Source organism: Crassostrea angulata, chromosome 2, assembly GCF_025612915.1.
Source record: "Crassostrea angulata isolate pt1a10 chromosome 2, ASM2561291v2, whole genome shotgun sequence".
Taxonomy (NCBI): Eukaryota; Metazoa; Mollusca; class Bivalvia; order Ostreida; family Ostreidae; genus Magallana; species Magallana angulata.
The window spans coordinates 22,576,766-22,596,540 of NC_069112.1; the positions used below are offsets into that span (position 1 = coordinate 22,576,766).

At 32.7% G+C, this 19,775-nt stretch overlaps 1 protein-coding gene and 1 pseudogene across 1 annotated transcript; one reads left to right on the forward strand and one right to left on the reverse strand.

The window, feature by feature from the left end:
• The first annotated feature begins 780 nt into the window (after window positions 1-780).
• Window positions 781-3,320, forward strand: LOC128170906 (putative nuclease HARBI1). The gene is made up of 4 exons (XM_052836660.1): window positions 781-1,188; window positions 1,911-2,248; window positions 2,563-2,817; window positions 2,949-3,320. The coding sequence occupies exons 1-4, from the start codon at window positions 973-975 to the stop codon at window positions 3,154-3,156; spliced, it is 1,017 nt and encodes a 338-aa protein (XP_052692620.1). The 5' UTR covers window positions 781-972; the 3' UTR covers window positions 3,157-3,320.
• Window positions 3,321-8,195: 4,875 nt separating this feature from the next.
• LOC128170907 (uncharacterized) lies at window positions 8,196-12,465 on the reverse strand (annotated as a pseudogene).
• Window positions 12,466-19,775: the final 7,310 nt, after the last annotated feature.

Sequence of the window (19,775 nt, forward strand, 5' to 3'; positions counted from 1 at the left end):
TTCATAGACAATGCTGATCCTATGTGTATTGGAATTAAACATAAAACTTAATTTAGGTAATTAATTGAAAAAGAATTTTGTTTTACAAGAATCGTGTATACACTAAATTGCATAACCCTGTGTTCTGAATTTGTAAGTAAAAATGTTTTGAGAATTTTTTAATAAATCTATCAATCCGTTTGTCTGTTTGTGCAATTTTTTTCTAAGCCTAAACCTCTGTTTTTGCGAATTTTTGGATGAACTGAAGAATCGCTTATGAACTTATAGTGTGTTCAGACCTTACCCAATTTTCATCGAGGCAAAATAATTTATATTATTTAAAAGTATAAATAGTATTTTTGAATAAGATTTTTCCTTATGGTACAAATGAGATTATTTGTGTTATATGTCCTTAAAATTGCTAAATCACACCAGAAATCGTTAAATCGCCCCACAAAACATTTATATTGAACAAAAAAGTTAAATTGCCCTTCCAAAACTGTCATATCACACTAGCGTGCATCAGTTCTGTATATTAATCACCTTGATTTGAAAGAACAAATCGACATATAACAGCACATTTTGCATTCCTTTGTCAGATATGAAAAATACACTAGCTTTTAATGAGTTAAATGTGTTTTTGATTTTTTTTAAAAACGTTATATAACATATATTGCATGTCTTCTCGGGCGACAATACCAGAATATTTGTCGCTCTGTGAAAGGAAATCCCTGAAGTGTTACATGTATGTGGCCCTCTGCCTTCGTCATCGGGCGACAAAACACTCCAGTAGCCCTTTTCACAAAAAAACTTACGATTAATTTTTATCGTAAGTGAAAACTTAAGTTTTTGTTCATTTTCACAAAAAATCTTGCATGAATCTTAAGTGTAAAATTTGTCGTAACTTTACGAGAGCTTATACCCTCTCTTAAGTGTAAAAATAAAAACTTAAGTGCAAATATTTTGTCGTAAGATTATTAATTGACAACAAAAATGACTGCCTTTTATCTACTTTTTGAAAACGATCGAGCATTGCGACGAAAACGTGTTTTTCGGGACCGAATTAACCCACTCGACAGATATACGGACGTAGATTTGGTTGCACGATACCGTTTTCCTCGGCGAGAAATTCTTCTGTTGACTGATTTGATAAATGATACTGTTCAGCATCCAACCTCTAGATCATGTGCGATTCCTGTTTGCATCCAAGTAAGTTATAATATAAACTTCTTACTTTACCTCATTTTCATAGAGAGTTAACGGTTCGTAGTGAAATTATACTGGCACTTTTTTCAGTCCTCTGTAATTTCGCCCCATATGGCATTGAAAAGACAAGTTTGAGTATGATTAAACAGGCACCTGTCAGTATTGATCTATCATACCTTTATCAACTTCAATATTATTATCAATTTATCTCACTATTTAATAACCAAAAATATAAGAAAACAGAAGAGTTTATTAATACCGGGTACTTAAAATCATGCATGCAATATGGTTTATTATGATATTTAACATGTTTAAGCATCATTCTTGATTCTCATTACTCAGCTAAAAAAGATATATTCCAAACAAAGTACTTTACACAGCCATAAACTATCTATGTCAATTGATAGCCTATATTTTGATTATTCCACTTTTTTGGTAGTTGATTTCCAAGACCCCCCATCCCCCCAAAAAAAGAAGTTTATGCTATGAGAAGTGTTTTACTAGAATAAATGGGGAATGGAGTAGAGGTGTGGGTGGTAGTTATAATTACTATTAAATTGGTAAAAATGTATAAGGTTTTTTTTTTAGCCCTTCAATCTATTTTACTTTTAAAAGTCTTGAAGAACCCCTAATAAAAGAAAACTGAGCCTCAGAATTCTTTCATATTTCTCCCCCTCCCCATCTGTAACACCCCACTTAAACAATTGTGTTCTCTCTTTCCTCAGGTGTTGATCACTCTTCGCTTTTTGGCCAAGGGGGACTACTTGTCAGAAGTGGCGGACCTGCATGGGGTTTCTGTTCCATCAGCGTCAAGGAGTTTACATTCTGTCTGCCAAGCTTTATGTCGACAGCTTGATAACATTACTTTCCCGACTACAGCAGATGAGCTGAAGAGAGTAAAGGATGGCTTTTATAAAATTGCACATTTCCCAAACGTTGTTGGCACTATAGATGGTACTTTGATACCGATACAGGGAATGTCGGGAGATGACGAACCGAATTTCATCTGCCGCAAGGGTTTTCCCTCCATCAACGTTCAAGGAGTTGTGGATGCCGACCTTCGGTAAATACTTATTGACTAAAAATATATATTAAAATCATACATTACAGGTAACTTTTACTCTTATGATAATTTTTTAGAAAGATTACACCAAAAGCAATTCACTTGTCCACTCCTAATCTAACATAGATTAGATCTTTGTGCACCTGTAGCAATGTATTTGGAGCGGAACAAAAATCTAATTCGAATTACATTAGTCAGCTCCAAATAAAGTCATATTACACCCCCCCCACCCCACCCCCACCTGCTCACTATCAAAAAAACTATAATAATAGCAGAAATAATAAGGTTCAACTAATCAAGCTTATTCCTTTCAGTTTTACAAATGCTGTTGTGAAGTGGCCCGGATCAACTCATGATTCCTTCATATTGGCCAATTCCTCTGTACCTCAACTGATGGAAACTTTGAGTGGACCCTGGATTTTGGGAGATTCAGGATATCCCCTGAAGAAATGGTTGTTGACCCCATTCAATGAACCAAGAGGCATCAAAGAAGAAAATTACAATCAAGCCCACTGCTCAACCAGAAACACAGTGGAAAGGGCATTTGGGGTTCTTAAGTGCAGGTTCAGGTTTGTTCATTATTTTTTGTATATTAGGTTGAATTAATTAAGAATAAAATCCACTTCAGGATTCATCCTTGACATGTTAATTATAACTAATCCATGTGAACATAACTTATTTTCTTTTTTATTTTGAATAGATGCTTGCATAAAACTGGAGGAAGTCTTCAGTTCACTGCCCAAAAATGCATCAAAATGATCGAATGCTGCCTAAGACTGCACAATATGGCCATCAATCGAAGACTCCCGCTTGAAGCTGCAGAAGATCCCATCCAGGTTCTGCACAACAATGCCGTATGCAGGGGAAATGGAAATGATGGTTTCAGGGTGAGACAGACCATTGTTTAGAGGTTTTGAAAACTTATCCGTAACGTAATGCATTATTCCTTAAATTTCTTATGACGTGTTAAAAATAGTACAGATGTGAGTATCATCACATAAAATTTTATCATGTAATTTGTCTTATCATATCAAATGAAATGTAAATATGATATATATAGTTGATGTATACCTTTAAATATGGAATGCCATAGCTGCCTTAAGGTCAATTTCATATTATATGAATTGGTATATTTTTTATATGCAATATTAATATCATTATATGCAGTGCTAACATCATTATATGCAGTGCTAACATCATTATATACTGTTATTTCACCATTATATTCAGGGGTAAAATCTTTATATGAAGTGGTAACATTATTACGTTATGTCGTAAGATCATTATGTGCAGTAGTTTATTCATTATGTGCTATGAATAAATCTTTATATGATATGATAAACTCATTTCATACAGAGCTAAACTCATAATGAACTATTGTTCAATCGTTATGTTATATGGTACACTCTTCATGTGCAGTTGCAAAATCCTTTTATGCAGTGCAACTTCTTGACATTAGGTGATAAGTTCATTATATGCAGTACTAACATCATGTTATGGTGTATTAAAACCATTATGTATGGTGGTAAAACCTTTATGTATTGTGGTGAAAGCTTTACATGCAATTGTAAATCCTTTATATGATGTGACAATTTTATAATATGCCGTTGTTGAGTCATTATATTTTGAGGTCAGTTCTTTACATTATATGATCATTTCATTATATGGAGTGGTAACTTCTTTATATGCAGTCGTAACTCTTTATGATGAGGTTGTAAACTGGTTCTCGCTGAAAAGTTTTAATGGGGAGGAGGTCCAGTTTTATTTTGAAAAAGATGCCGTGCGGCGTTCATTGTGACGATGCACATTTCCTGGCTGGTCAACTTGTTGTTTGTTTTGAAGAGAGAGAGAGAGAGAGAGAGAGAGAGAGAGAGAGAGAGAGAGAGAGAGAGAATTCTCTGTTCTTGATACATCGATGTGTGATAAATCGAATGAATTTTTAGTAGAGTACGCGTTTAATTTTTAAAGTAATATAAATGTCAAATAATGATTGTACTTTGTAGAAATTTAATACCCCCTCTGCTTCTAGATCCGCGCATACAGTTAGGAAGATCACTTTATGTATCTTGATATTAACATAGAACATTTGATTTCTACTTGCTATCGTGTTTTAAATATGTATGTAATTCTTTGGAGCTTTTTGAATTAATAAATCTAATTCTGTCTCTTCAAAAACGTTTAAATTGAGGAGTTACTTTGCTCTTGATTGTTATTTAAAATAATTTTAATAGCATCCATATAAACCGTGGTGCTTGGAACAAACTTATCCGTATTTTGCTGATTCATACATTATAACACGGCTTGCTTTAAACGATGTCGAACAATATGTATATATATTTACATTATTCAGTGTTTTTGTCTGTGATAACGCTACAAACGATAACGAAGAAGGATTCCTTATTTACAGCGGGGGTCATTTTTTACGATGGTCATTTTTCTTCACGTATATATTTTGAAAACGACATATTTTACAAAAAAAAATAACATTAACTTTATCGATTAATGCGTTACTTCCTCGTTACTTCCTCGTTCAGCAGCAAATGTTTTAGCTGCAGATCTGTAGCTCTCTGGTTGAAAAAATTCGGATAACAATACAGATCTGTAGCTCTCTGGTTGAAAAAATTCGGATAGACAATTTTGTCTATCCGAATTTTTTCAACCAGAGAGCTACAGAACTGCAGCTACAAATGTTTATAATGTGAACAAAGTCGGTAACGTTGAAAAAATCATCACACATGTAAAATATTACAATGACGTTTTGAAACTTATTTAACCCGACATCATTTATTTTCAAAACCATCGGGATAGGGGTATTACCTTTTCAAAAATTAATTTTAAAAATACCAAGCAGTTAGTCGCGGTGATTATTCGATATTCGGACATCCTGCGTAACCACTCGGCTATACTAGACACGATGAAGTTTGCTAATATTTAAAAAATTAATTTTAAAAATACCAAGCAGTTAGTCGCGGTGATTATTCGATATTCGGACATCCTGCGTAACCACTCGGCTATACTAGACACGATGAAGTTTGCTAATATTTAAAACACCGTTTTTTAACTTCGGTTTTTTTTTTTCGAAGTTTAATCTTTAAAAATATGCCTCTTTGAAACGAAAATCGGAAATGCCATGAAACCAGTCACATTTTTCAGTGAAACCATTTTACAATGTGTTTAATGCATGGGGTCTTGAACGGGGGTGGGGGTGGGTCGCGGGGAGTTTTTTGTAATTTCTTTTACTTTTAAATTAAAAGCATACAGTACTCCACTAATAATACATTCGATTTTTCACACAAAATGGGTTCAATGATTGATATTATGATATCGATGTTAAAGGACAGATAAACTAACTCTCTCTCTCTCTCTCTCTCTTCAAAACAAACGACAAGTTGACCAGGAAATGTGCATCGTCACAATGAACGCCGCACGGCATCTTTTTCAAAATAAAACTGGACCTCTTCCCCATTAAAACTTTTCAGCAAGAACCAGTTTACAACCTCATCATAAAGAGTTACGACTGCATATAAAGAAGTTACCACTCCATATAATGAAATGACCACATCATGTAAAGAACTGACCTCATAATATAATGACTCAACAACGGCATATTATAAAATTGTCACATCATATAAAGGATTTACAATTGCATGTAAAGCTTTCACCACAATACATAAAGGTTTTACCACCATACATAATGGTTTTAATACACCATAACATGATGTTAGTACTGCATATAATGAACTTATCACCTAATGTCAAGAAGTTGCACTGCATAAAAAGATTTTGCAACTGCACATGAAGAGTGTACCATATAACATAACGATTGAACAATAGTACATTATGAGTTTAGCTCTGTATGAAATGAGTTTATCATATCATATAAAGATTTATTTATCGCATATAATGAATACACTACTGCACATAATGATCTTACGACAAAACGTAACGATGTTACCACTTCATATAAAGATTTTACCCCTGAATATAATGGTGAAATAACAGTATATAATGATGTTAGCACTGCATATAATGATGTTAGTACTGCATATAATGATGTTATCACTGCATGTAATGATGTTACCACTGCATATAATGATATAACTATTGCATATAAATAAAATACCAGTTCATATAATATGAAATTGACCTTAAGGCAGCTATGGCGTTCCATATTTAAAACTAGCAAATGGCTTAATGAAAGGATAATTATGCTCATACAAATGCACGCAATGTAAATATTCTCAACATATTGTGTAATATAATTTATCGTTCTATTTTTTTTCCTTCATGTAAAACCATATTTTTACTACTGTCAGTGTGCATGTCTCTTAAATTATGTCTTTCTCTCTCACTCTTTCTTTTTCTCTCTCCACTCTCTCTCCACTCTCTCCACACTCTCTCTCGTAGAAATATATGTAAAGGAAAATTGTATAGTTGGGCTGTGTCATCAGATTGTTGTTTAATTATTAAGGAAAACCATGACAAATTCATTAAATCTTCAACAGCTTTAATAATATATATGTACAACTGTAAATATTGATATTGATAGAAGTTTATAACAATAACATTATATAGTATTATAAGTAAAATTCAAAGCGTTTGTTGCCTTAAAATGAATTTTTTTTTTTCAATTTATATGAATTGAATGAATTTCTTCATAAATTTTATTTTTTTCCTGATTATAAACTGTTTTGTATTTAATGCATTATTATCAAAAATTAAAAATGACTGTAATTTTTAGAAAGTTTTTTCTCAATTCTTTATCTCGATCATTGATAGCTTGAATAATTGTTGGTCTCATCAGTAAATATTAAAGAATTGAACTGAAATTAACTGACCATGGAAACAACTAATTAAATTTGTCTACCGGTATATGAAAGGCAAATTTATGGTGTGAATAAACAAATTCCAGATAATTTAGAGTTGTCCAACATTGCTGAGGATCAGAGATCATTAAGCGACAAAGTAAAAATTGCTTACTTAATAATGGTATGATAATACTGATTTAGTCATTAATCATGAAATAATTAAATATTACATAAACACATAATTGATTATTGCAGAAAAAAAATATATCTGCTGTTTGACAATCATATCAATGCAATTTAAAAAATGTTTAATAATAAGTACATGTAATACAGACATGTTTAATACTGGCAATCATATGGGGAAAAAACACATTTTCTCTTTCTCTCTCTCTCTCTTTCTCTCATTCAAAGCTATGAAATATGAATTAGGTTGGAATTAAATAATTAAAACTTTCAACAATCTTGCGAATTTGTATATGTACAGCAACAGAGTGTGCATGATGATATTTAGCAGCATTCAATTAGATTTACTTTTTTCAAAATCCATTATCTGTTCATTAATATGAAGAGTTGTTCAAATAAACATATACTATAAAATTGGTTTACAAGCAAGCTTAAAAACCATATGCTCCCTGGCTATTACTTGAGAATGCTACAAATGGAATACCTTACCTACACATAACATACACAAAACATGTACAATTTGTCTTTAACCACAAATAATTCGAAATTCAAAAGAGTAAAAAAAAATTAAAAACGTCCTTGATATATGCCCATCTACACATTATGTCCTAAATCCCTACAAGTTTCAATAAATTCTGTGACATGTAGTGGTTTAAGAGAAGTCATGTTAGGGAATTAACAAAACAAATAACAAACAAGACGCCCATGTGCCACTTTGCTCACCTGAACTTAGTTCCTTGTAACATTCTATTTCGTAGCATATGCTATTTCTTTTTTAAAATTTTTAAAAACATTTTCCATAATATATATTTTTATGTTAAACTGTGAACCTTTCTTGGGGCCCCAGTTTTGGCCAGTCTAAGGATCACAATTTTTACAATTTAGAATCTTCACTATATATATACAAGTTTTTGTGTAAATATTGGCATTTCTTGTGCACTGGTTTTTGAGAAGAAGATTTTTAAAGACATACACCCTTTACTCACTGTTTCGCAATTATCTTTTTTTTTCAAAAAAGGTTACGCCCTTTATTTTACAAATTTTGAATCCTCTTACCATAAGGATGCTTTGTACCAAGTTTAGTTAAATTTGGCCCAATGGTTCTAGTGAAGACGGACAGACGGATGACAGACAACAGGTGATCAGAAAAGCTCACATGAACCATCTGTTCAGGTGAGCCTAAAAGGAAACAGGACTGATGGTCTGACTGCTGGAAGGGTAAAAAACATTGAACTGTAAAAAGTGTAAATATATATCTTGGGTAGTTAACAAAAATTTTCTGTGGAATAGTTAATAACCATCTTCAAAGATTAAATTTAATTCCTCACAGTAATTGTGAAGAATTAAATTTCATCTTTGAGGAGGATTTTCCCAAATCTATCATAAATTGTCAATTTATGATAGATTTGGGAACTTAATGATTGGTGAGACTGAAAATGGTGACAAAGGAGAATTCAAAGTGTGTCCTGGAAACTTAGCAACAATTAATTCGACTGCCTCTGTTGATCTCCTCTGCAACTGAAGCATTTCATCCTGCTGTGCCACCATCTTTTCATAGAGTTTAATCTTCTTGGCCCTGTACTCATGTACGTGCTTAAATTATCTCTCTCTCCATTTCAAGAAACTCCTCCCTAACATCTTTTGGTGCTTCTGCAGACTTGGCTGAAAATTTTGGTATGCATATTACATCAGATACTAAATTGCTGACTAATTAAAAACTGATTTTCATTCTCATTGTGTCATAATTTAGGTGACAGATGTACGGTACATGCAGCTTAATTTATAATGCCATAGATCTCAACATACTTTATAAGGAAAATACATAATGCTGTACAGATAAAGGCTTAATTGTAAAAGGCATTTCTTCAACTTAATGAGATAATCTGAAATTTGTGTTCACATGTATGATAGTATAATAAAAACTAGCTTTGAACAAGTGCATTTGAATCTTAAAGCCATAGTTGCATCTACTCTAGAAAAGCTTTTATATACTGTTATACTTACAGTAACTATCATGTAATTTCTTCTTTTTCACAGGCCTTGTCTATGATGCATTCATGAGATTTGAAGTGCATGCTTCTAAATAGTCATTAGAGAAGGTTATCAATTAGTATTCTTTAAATGATAAAAGTTACATTATTAAAATTCATATGTAAACATTACACTAAGAATAATTTGTACTGGTGTATTTTTATATTAAGCATAGTAAAAGTTACACACTAACAGTGCTGCACAAATTCAGAAAAATGTGCTAAATGAGTGAAAAGAAAATAATGCATATGACATGTACCTGGCAAAGTGGGTGGCAGAGTTGGGACAGATGCTTCTTTCATTTCTGAGATGCTATCTAAAAAAATTATAAGAATAGAATTGTATACAGAACATTTAATAGTAATTACTGCAAGTTCAATAAATGAATAACCTAAGATAATTTGCAAGGATTTTCTAAACAAAACAGCAAGTATCAAAAATAACTTATGAAATTATAGGGAGAGATGGAAATGACATGTCTGTGATGTTTTATAAATATACAAAGCACTTGCTTAATCAGTAATTTTCCTTTAGTAATACATGTATTCATCTCTCACAATAACAATGTAACTATGATGAGCCAAGAAATATGATCTTTCATTTCAGGTTAAGGAACATGTTTTAAACAAGTTGACATTCCATCCATATAAAAAAATCATATTAAAACCATTTATAATCATTATACTCATAAACATACCTGGCAAATTATCCGGCAAGTCTGCAACAGCATCATCACATATTCCTGATACAGAATCATAATCTGAAGAAATATTATAAAATAGATATAAAATCAAACACAATACTCATATTCATAGCTATATTGTATATATAGTACATGTACTGACTTTCCTCAGAGGGAGTCTTCCCACAGGGAAGTCTAACTGTGAGAGGAGTCTCTCTGTATGACACCTGTGCATGTATAAGGTATGAGGTACTGTTACTTACTGGTAATACATGTACATACAATTCTATAAAGCAAGACTTGTAATTGACTAGCAGAAAATTGTTTTCAAAATGAACTGTTATCATACTTGCATGGAGTTAAATGTAAATCATATACATGTATTACTCTATGAGAGTCATGCAATCTTAAATTAGTTATTAATAAGAGGAATAATATTTATCTTTCTCAATTGTAATGAAAGAAGATGTTGTTGCTTTTTTACACTCTAAAGTGTCAACTCCGCCTTCCACACCTTCCACAGAGCATTTAGATAATGTGCCAAGAATCTAATTCAAAATTTAAAAAAAAAGTATATTTTACAAGTGTGGCAAACATGTTTCTTGATCAACATTTTAAACTCTTAGTGTCAAATTGTTTCAGATAAGAAATACAGACAAAGACAACTACATGTACAATAATCATAGCCAGGAACTTACAAATCTTTCCCAGGTTTTTTATGTCCTCCACAGGTACAGGACAACCTCCTGTACCTCTCATCTCTTTCAAACATGCAGCTTCTTTTTTCTTTGTGGCACTTGAAATATCCTGCCACTTTTTCTTACAATCAACAACATCCCGTGTGATTTCTGAGATGTTGACAGAGTTTACTCTAAAAGAAATGTTGATCCTTTAAAATGTTATCTATCTATCTATCTATCTATCTATCTATCTATCTATCTATCTATCTATCCATCCAAATCATTTTATATAATTGTTTTTTATATACATGTGCACTTTTATTCACATGTTCATTTTTCTTGCATCATTTGTTCATTGTATTTTATCTATCAATTAGGTCCTTATTTTATAATCATGTGTCATGGTGTGTAATTTTGAGTAACGTGTTTTAGAGTTAACTCATGCCAGATGACAATTAATTAGCAAGGGTCAGTCTGCTCTCCTAATTATCCCCAATTAGTCAATGTAATTGTTCTGAGTAATTATAATGAGTACCGTGCCTCACTCTCATTAATTATCTTTTAGAATATAAATACAGTTAGAAATTTATTCAATTCAGTCAGAAACTTTTGGCAGCTACCTCATGTTGCTTATGTCTTCATACTGACTATCTAGTTGACTGTCCACCAGTCTGTCAGTAAGACTAAGCAACATCGAGCTAAATTTCAATCTGACTCATTTTGGCCACTATCTCATGTATGCTTATGTCTTCACACTGACTATCTAGTTGACTGTCCACCAGTCTGTCAGTAGACTAAGCAGCATTGATTTGAGTTAAATTCATTCTGACTTATTTGGCTTTTTAAGAAATAATCATTTTTATCCTCTTCTATTTTGACCTATATTTTATTTGATTATTGTTGATATTTTATATGTTAATTAAAACCACTGGATCAATAAATTGTGAAACCTGCCTTCGAGTTATAGCTCTATGCATATTCGACTTAGAGGTCAATTTAAGCCTATTGACTAGGCTGACCCCCCGTCTCTTGGGTTGGGCCTATACGAGTTAATTCCCCTTATTCTATACTGCCCTTTCCCCTCGGTGACAGATGTAACTGCTGAATGTAGGTCTAACTCATTCGTTCAAAGATATGCAGTTTTTCAAAACACATATTTATAGAGGTTTTAGACTTTTAGCTGTTTCATATCATGAGGGAACGTATATACGTCCCTGATATCATTTAATTAGATATTTGTGTCGATAAAAACCTATTATATAATCAACATTAATTAATTTTAAAGTAAATTTAATATAGGATTTGCTTAAATTGTTTTCATATGAAACGAAGATAAGAAAAACTTATAGTAAACAAGTAGGTAAGTGAAACAACAGTGCGCTGTCAACTCACCGTTCGGCTATTTGTTGCCAACATTGCGCTTTTTGGCTATTGGTAAGGCCAGGGGAGCATTTTCCTCTTATAGTCTTGATGTTGGCCGAAACACCCTGAGCCAAAGCCTCCAACTCATCGGTACTCCAGATTGGTTTGCGTTTTTGTTTGTCCATGTTGTGTTTATGTTAAATTTCCCGCTGTTATGTCGAATTTGCAGACGATTACGTAACCGGAAGGTGTGAATGCGCAGCCGCATTGAAAACGAAAGTGTGTTGCTAAGAAAGCTTTTTGTCGTTAGTGTAATCTTAAGTGCGTTCTAGATTGAGCACTTGGGAATTCTCCTAAGTGTGTTTTTTTTCACTTACGAGTGGTTTCGTGAAAACGACTTAAGAAATGACTTACGGTATTCGTAAGTCAAATAATTAAGATTAAACTTACGTTTTTTTGTGAAAAGGGCTACAGGTCTTTCTTGTTAGCCCAGGGCAAATTTGTTGGTATGTCGCATTCGAAACAGTGAACATTATATACCTTTTTACTTGCTATTGGGACGGTAGCAAGTTTATTGTTCCCCAAGACAGTAACTATTTCATGAGGTGAAGACGAGAAAAATACTTGCTGTCGAGGGGGCAATAAACTTGCTACATGTAACGTCCGAAGAGTCAATAAATACACCGAAAAAAACTTTATTTGTCGGCAACGCAGAATTTCTTAATGATTTTAAATGTAACTATAAATGTAAAGTGTACGCTGCATCGATGTAGCTGCTTCCCCACAAAGCGTCCGTATTGACTAAAGATGTAAAATGTATGCTGCCTATATGTAACTGCGTCCCAATAGAACGTCCGTAATACCTATACATTAAAAGAGTACAGTTGCATGAGTCCAGTTAAAGTTTACGTGCTATTTTGGTTTATTTCTCAACATAACTACATCGTTAAATCAAAGTACTGAAGTACTGAAAGCCGGGCTTTTTTTGGTGTGTCTTTATGCATATTGTGTAGTAAAGACTGAAAATCTCTCTCTCTCTCTCTCTCTCTCTCTCTCTCTCTCTCTCTCTCATGCTTTTAATGTCGGCAAAGCATCAGAGAGCGACCAAATTTTGTAAGCGGCTATAAACAAAAAATATGTCTGTCTAGTAGAAGTTAAAATGTTCAACAGTTGCTGCCTTGAATTTTGCAACAAGCATTATATATTCAATCCCCATTTCTTCATCGTGCAGCAAATTAGTTCTTGGAAATTCATGCGCATTGTATGTGTCCAAAATGCATAGTTATGTTTTAAAAACACGTTATTAATAAGAAAACTAAAAAAGATAGACAATTCATTCGAAATTTTAAAAAAAGAAACAAAATGCCAACACTTTTGACAAAACGTGGCTCTTTGTGTAACTATTTGGTATAGCGGAAGCCTAACCTTGACGCTGTTTGGTTTTTTGTTTACTTGTGCTATTTATAGTAACATTGGCGATTTGCCTGCCTATAGCCAGGACTCTGCTTTCAGCAGAGCCCGGCTAAAAACACATTGACTATATACAACTATTTTCGGAGTTAAAAATCTGTGCCGTACGTCACCATTAATAGAATTTGTGTAACCCTTCCGTCTTATAGATTCACTTAAGGGTCATTTCAAACTTAGTAATAAACAAGTCCAGTAGTTCTTTCACAAGCGGTTTTATTAAAGCGTGATCGTACCGTCAAAATTACATCACCTAAAAGCAGCAAAAATCAAAGAATCTGCACAACATCATCTCACATGGGTATAGATACATGTAACATTTTACTTATGATGGACAGTTCTGACCATACACGATGATCATGAATGAACATTTAGTGTTCAAATTTTAAAGTTATATTTTATTTCTAAATACAGTAACAAAACTGTCAAAACTGCCTATCAAAGAGTACGGATGCAGGATTTGACTCTCCGAGTCCTAAGTCTCGGAGCCTCACATCTAGGTATGAGGTATCACTTACTCATAATACATTCATTCATACATGGCATAAAAGGTTACAAAGGTTAATATATAGAATACACAATACATGAGTCAATATAGAGTACTAGAGCTATCGATGCAAACACAGAATCTACAAATATGACACTTATTTATAAACTCTCAATTTGGAAATTATCATGCCTAATTATGCACCTAGTTTTATAATATCATTTAGGAATACTACGCAGCGCTACAAGAGTCACATACTCAATCATTTTGTTAGTTATCATTACCACAATTCATTGCGCAGTATCTAGGTATACATAAGTATCATAGTGACCAATATGTAATACTAGCAATTAAAGGTCATAGCATGGCTATCTGTTTACATTTGGAACCCTGAAAATGAGTGTTAATGATATGTTTTTACTTTACAAATGTACGAAACGAACTCCTCAACAGACAGATTTATGAAAGACTATCTGTGAACAAGCATTATGTTTGATTGGGTTTTACAAAATGGTGCAAAAGAGTCGCAATTAAATGTGTTATATTAATGTATATTTACAGTACAAAAAACCCGCTAAAATATTTCTTTTAATTTGTAGTTTTAACAGTTTAATGTGTTCTTATTGCGCAAATGATGCCGAAAATTCGGACATCGTATTGAGGCAATATAATTTTATAAAATAATCAATTAGTGTTAAGTCTGATGATAATGGTTTAATGTTTCTCCACCCTTGATACTTCGAGCAATTAATTAGGGCCCCGCAAGAATTTGCGGGTGCCCTATAGTAATCACTCTGTCCGTCCGTCCTTCTGTCCGTCCGTCCGTCTGTCACTCTTCTGTCCACAAATTTCCTGTTTTTTTCTAATAACTTTTTTTATGGTTGCCCAATCAAGTTCAAATTTGGTATGGTAGTTCAGTAGGCAGAAATACATATTTTGATGCTAAGTTTGGTTCTCTATGTCTTCTGGTTTGGAGCTGGGGTAGTGGGGTAGATTCCTAACTATGCACAAGAAAAATGGGCAAAGAGAGATAACTGCTGAGAATGAATGGGCAAAGAGAGATAACTGCTGAGAATGTTACCATTGTATACATGGAAGGCTGTGCAATATTTTTCCTTTGGGATTAATTAACCTTCCACAGGAAGAAAATCCTAAGCTTTATCTTTATCTGTCACATTGAGATTAATTACTGCACTGCCTGTGTCTGCAAATGAACTTTGTTTTGAAGTTAAGGTCAATTTTGAATGATGTGTAGTATTGTGTACATTTTTTGAAATATGGATTTAAAATATAATATTCATATTTTATTTTGGTTAAAATACCGTACACAATGATTTATAATAATTTTATTGAATAGAGGCAAAGCCTAGGTATCATTGCATTGGTATCAATTCTTTGTTTTTTTAACAAATTTTATTTCATCCCATGTTAACCCACTTTATCCCGTGGATATGACTCATTGGATATTTTTTTGATATCCCACAGTTGTGACTTTACAATGGGATTTGCCTAGGCATAATGAAGTAAAATAATGTAGAGTTTTATAAACAGTGTAAACATTGATTGCGGTGTATAAAATATGGGATAAATAGAATCTCATGATTTGTAGTATAATATGATTTTTATCCAACTTGTGTGTTTTATCCCCTCACTAAGGCTCAAGAAAAAAACACTTTAATTGTTGGATGAAAATCATATCCAACTACAAATCACGAGATCCTATATATTCCAGTTCTTTACATCTTCTGCCGGGCATTTATTTTTCATCATTGTTAATATAAAGAGGATGGAATTCAAATTTTTTTTCACTTCTCTATATTAATTGTCATAGCGGGGCCCTTCCTGACTGGTCAGTTTTCTAGTTGTGTTTAAATTTGAAGATCAATATGAATTGTACACAATCAAATAAACTTAAATCTAGATATGCTGCGAATATATTTTCCATGCTGTATGAGTTACCATTGGTACACTATCATAGCAATTATACCGACGACTGCTCCCCAATCATACATTACGTAAGTCCTCTGATTTCAATTATTAAAGCAAATCTTTCCTGAAATTTATCAAAATCCTTTTTTCATGTTTTTTTTAAATTTGACCATAAACACTTGCAAATGTATATTATGACATTTTCAGGTGTCATAACAGTATTTCACTGAAGGTTCACGTCAAATCATGGCTGAGACAAAATAATTCCTGAATTCCCCTTTGAATTTCGGACGTTTTCGCACGCGACAAGAGCTGATTTTTTATGAGATGAAAAAAAAATGTGTAAAAGGTCTAATTATCCCAGTTTTGTAATAATGCAAGGTCATTTGAATTTTTGATGGTATTGTTTACAGAGGGGGAAAAAAGCCCAGGCTTGGTTATAAAGCACGTGTGAAATTTCGAGGTTAAGAAAGTTTCACGCCTTGTTTGATGCACGTGTGTATTTTGCAAGATAAAAGTTTAATTTAGGCATTATTTAAAAAGATATCAAGGGGATTTATTCCAGAAGCTCGTTCTGAGTTTTCATTCTGTATCTAAAGTTTCGCAATTTTTGTAAGAATATATAGTAAATTACATTGCTTAAATTATCAAGGGTGAAGAAACCTTAAACCATTATCATCACGCTTAACACTAATTGATTATTTTATAAAATATAAAGTAAAATTTAATACTGTTGTTTTTTCAACCTCGAAAACATATAGTTTAGCATCTTAAACTGTCTATAACTATATGAGGGACAAGAAGATGACATCTTGATATTTCCCTAACCTCCATGTAATCAATGTATTATGTCCGATCCAGGCTCCAGTATTATTTTCAACAGAAATAAATAAGTTGTTCAGTCATTTCATCCATATCTTATACAATTTTATTCTATGCTATGGTATTCATTTTTAATGATATGCAATGAGATTTGTATGCTATGCTATGCTATTGTATGAGATTTGTATGCTATGATATAAGAAATTGAAATGAAGGGCTTAATAATACGGTATGCTATGCTATTCGGCGGTATGCTATGAGTTTTGAACAAAAATGCCTCCATACACAGAAGAGTTACACACATTTCGAAGTAAATTAATAAGAAGCCAAAGTTTATCACAAATCTATTATGTGAACATTCATTTTTTTTTCAAATAAAAACATTAAAAACCTAGTTAAAATAATGTTGTATGGTATGGTATGACAAATATGATTCTATGATATTGTATGCTATTATATGAGATTCCAATGCTATGCTATGATATTTCAATGTTTTGCTATGAAATGTCAATGCTATGCTATGGTGTATGTTGTAAAATATATGCGTGAACCGATTGTAGTACTTTATATATGCTTTAGAAGTATATCTTATTGATAATCAATTTTAATTAAATTTACAGGACGACGCCCTTAACCTGACAATTATTTTCACCTGGATCACATGTCTACCAAAACAATACAAACTAACACTCATGTCATTACACTAAAGTTTCAGAAATTCATGAATAAATGCACATTTGTATCTGAGACAGTGTATGCATGCCCTTTTATTATAATCACAGATTTTGAAAAAGGGAAACAAGTTCCTAAAATGACTTGTTTTTCAACAAAATCTGTATAGAAGCACTTAATTTGGTTATTTTAATTAGGAGTCTTCAAACATTGGCAAAGTAAACCAAAATTATACTTCCCCCGAACACAAACAAACAAACAATCGAAAAAAAAACAAGAAGGGCAAGAAAAAAATGACAACAAAATTAAATATAAACTAGTAGACTAATTGTTCTCGAACAATTAGAGGTCTTTCCATCTCTTTGTTTTTTTTTTTTGACATAAGATTGCTTCGATAGAATACAGTATTTCTCTGCGTTACTTCATAAAAAGGGTCAAACGATTAAGTTTGCAATTTTTTATTGCTTGACCTTGACCTTTGTCCTTTATGTCATTTTGATCTGACAAGGTAGACGCTTCAATACCAAGTGGTCCGATCTATCTATGATTATTGATTCAAAAGTTATTTGTGTTTTTATTGATTGTTCAAACTTTCAGGGGCAATAACTGCTATAAAAGGGACTTTGGACCCTTTCGGTATGATAGATTGAACGAGCGTCTAAGTGTACTGAATACATTATTAAAAGTTTCAAGTCTCTACCTCTAACGGTTAATGAGGGGTAGCGAGAAGAAGCATTTTGTACAATAGGGGCAATAACTCTATAATTGTTACATGGTAAGGGTCAAAGGGTGATATTTTGAAATGCCTTAAGATGTCCTACTACATCCATGAAAAAGTTTTTCTCTACCATCTTCAACAAAATAGACACAAAAACCCATTAATTAAGAGATTTCCAAATGACCTTGACCTTTGACCTTTATGTCATTTTGTTCGGCCAAGGTAGATGCTTCCATCCCAAGTGATCCGAAGTCTCTATAATAAGTAATGAAAAAGTTGGAAGTGATTTTATAAAAATGTAAATACTTTCAGGGGCAATAACTACTAGAAGGGGGGCTTAGATCCTTTTGGTATGAATAGATTGAAGAACCCTCTAAGTGTACTGAAGACATTGGTAAAAGTTTTAAGTTTCTATCTCTCATGGTTTCAGAGGAGTAGCGATAACAAGCTTTTCGTACAAAAGGGGCAATAACTCTGTAACTATTTATAAGAAGGAGCCAAGGGGATATATTTTGAAATGTCTTAAGATGTCCTACTACATCCATGAAAAAGTTTTTCTCTACCATCCTAAACAAAAGAGATCTAAAAACTCAATAATTAAGAGATTTGCAGATGACCTTGACCTTTGACCTTTATGTCATTTTGTTCGGCCAAGGTAGACGCTTCCATCCCAAGTGGTCCGAAGTCTCTATGATAAATAATAAAAAAGTTGGAAGTGATTTTATGGAAATTCAAATACTTTCAGGGACAATAACTGATAGAAGGGGGTCTCAGATCCTTTCGGTATTAGTAGATTGAAGAACCCTCTAAGAGTACTGAAGGCATTGGTAAAAGTTCTAAGTCTCTATCTCTTATGGTTTCAGAGGAGTAGCGATAACAAGCTTTTCGTACACAAGGGCAATAACTTTGTAAGTTCTGGGAGTGATCAAGCAAAGGGTCATTTGGTACCATAACTTTTAATGGCCAATAACATAAAGAAAAAATTGTTTCAATATCTCTTGAAATAAAAAAGTTGTCCCAAGGAAAATAGAAAAGAAAAATTATAAGAATAACTAGTAGACTAATTGTTCTCGAACAATTAGAGGTCTTTCCACCTCATTGTTTTTTATGTTTGAAATAAGATTGCTTCAATAGAATAACGTATTTTCTCTGCTTTACTTTAAAAAAAAGAGTCAAACGATTAAGTTTGCAATTTTTTATTCTTGACCTTGAAATTTGACCTTTTTGTCATTTTGATCTAACAAGGTAGACGCTTCAATACCAAGTGGTCCGATGTATCTATGATTACTGATTCAAAAGTTATTTGTGTTTTTATTGAATGTTTGAAACTTTCAGGGGCAATAACTGCTAGAAAGGGACTTTGGACCTTTTTGGTATTAATAGATTGAAGAAGCGTCTAAGTGTACTGAATACATTAGAAAAAGTTTCAAGTCTCTATCTCTAACGATTAATGAGGAGTAGCAATAACAAGCATTTTGTACATAGGGGCAATAACTCTATAATTGTTACATGGTAAGGGTCAATGGGTTACATCTTGAAATGTCTTATGATGTCCTTTTAAATACATGAAAAAGTTTTTCTCTGCCACCCTAAACAAAAGAGATCTAAAAACTCATTAATTAAGAGATTTCCAAATGACCTTGACCTTTGACCTTTATATCATTTTGTTCGGCCTAGGTAGATGCT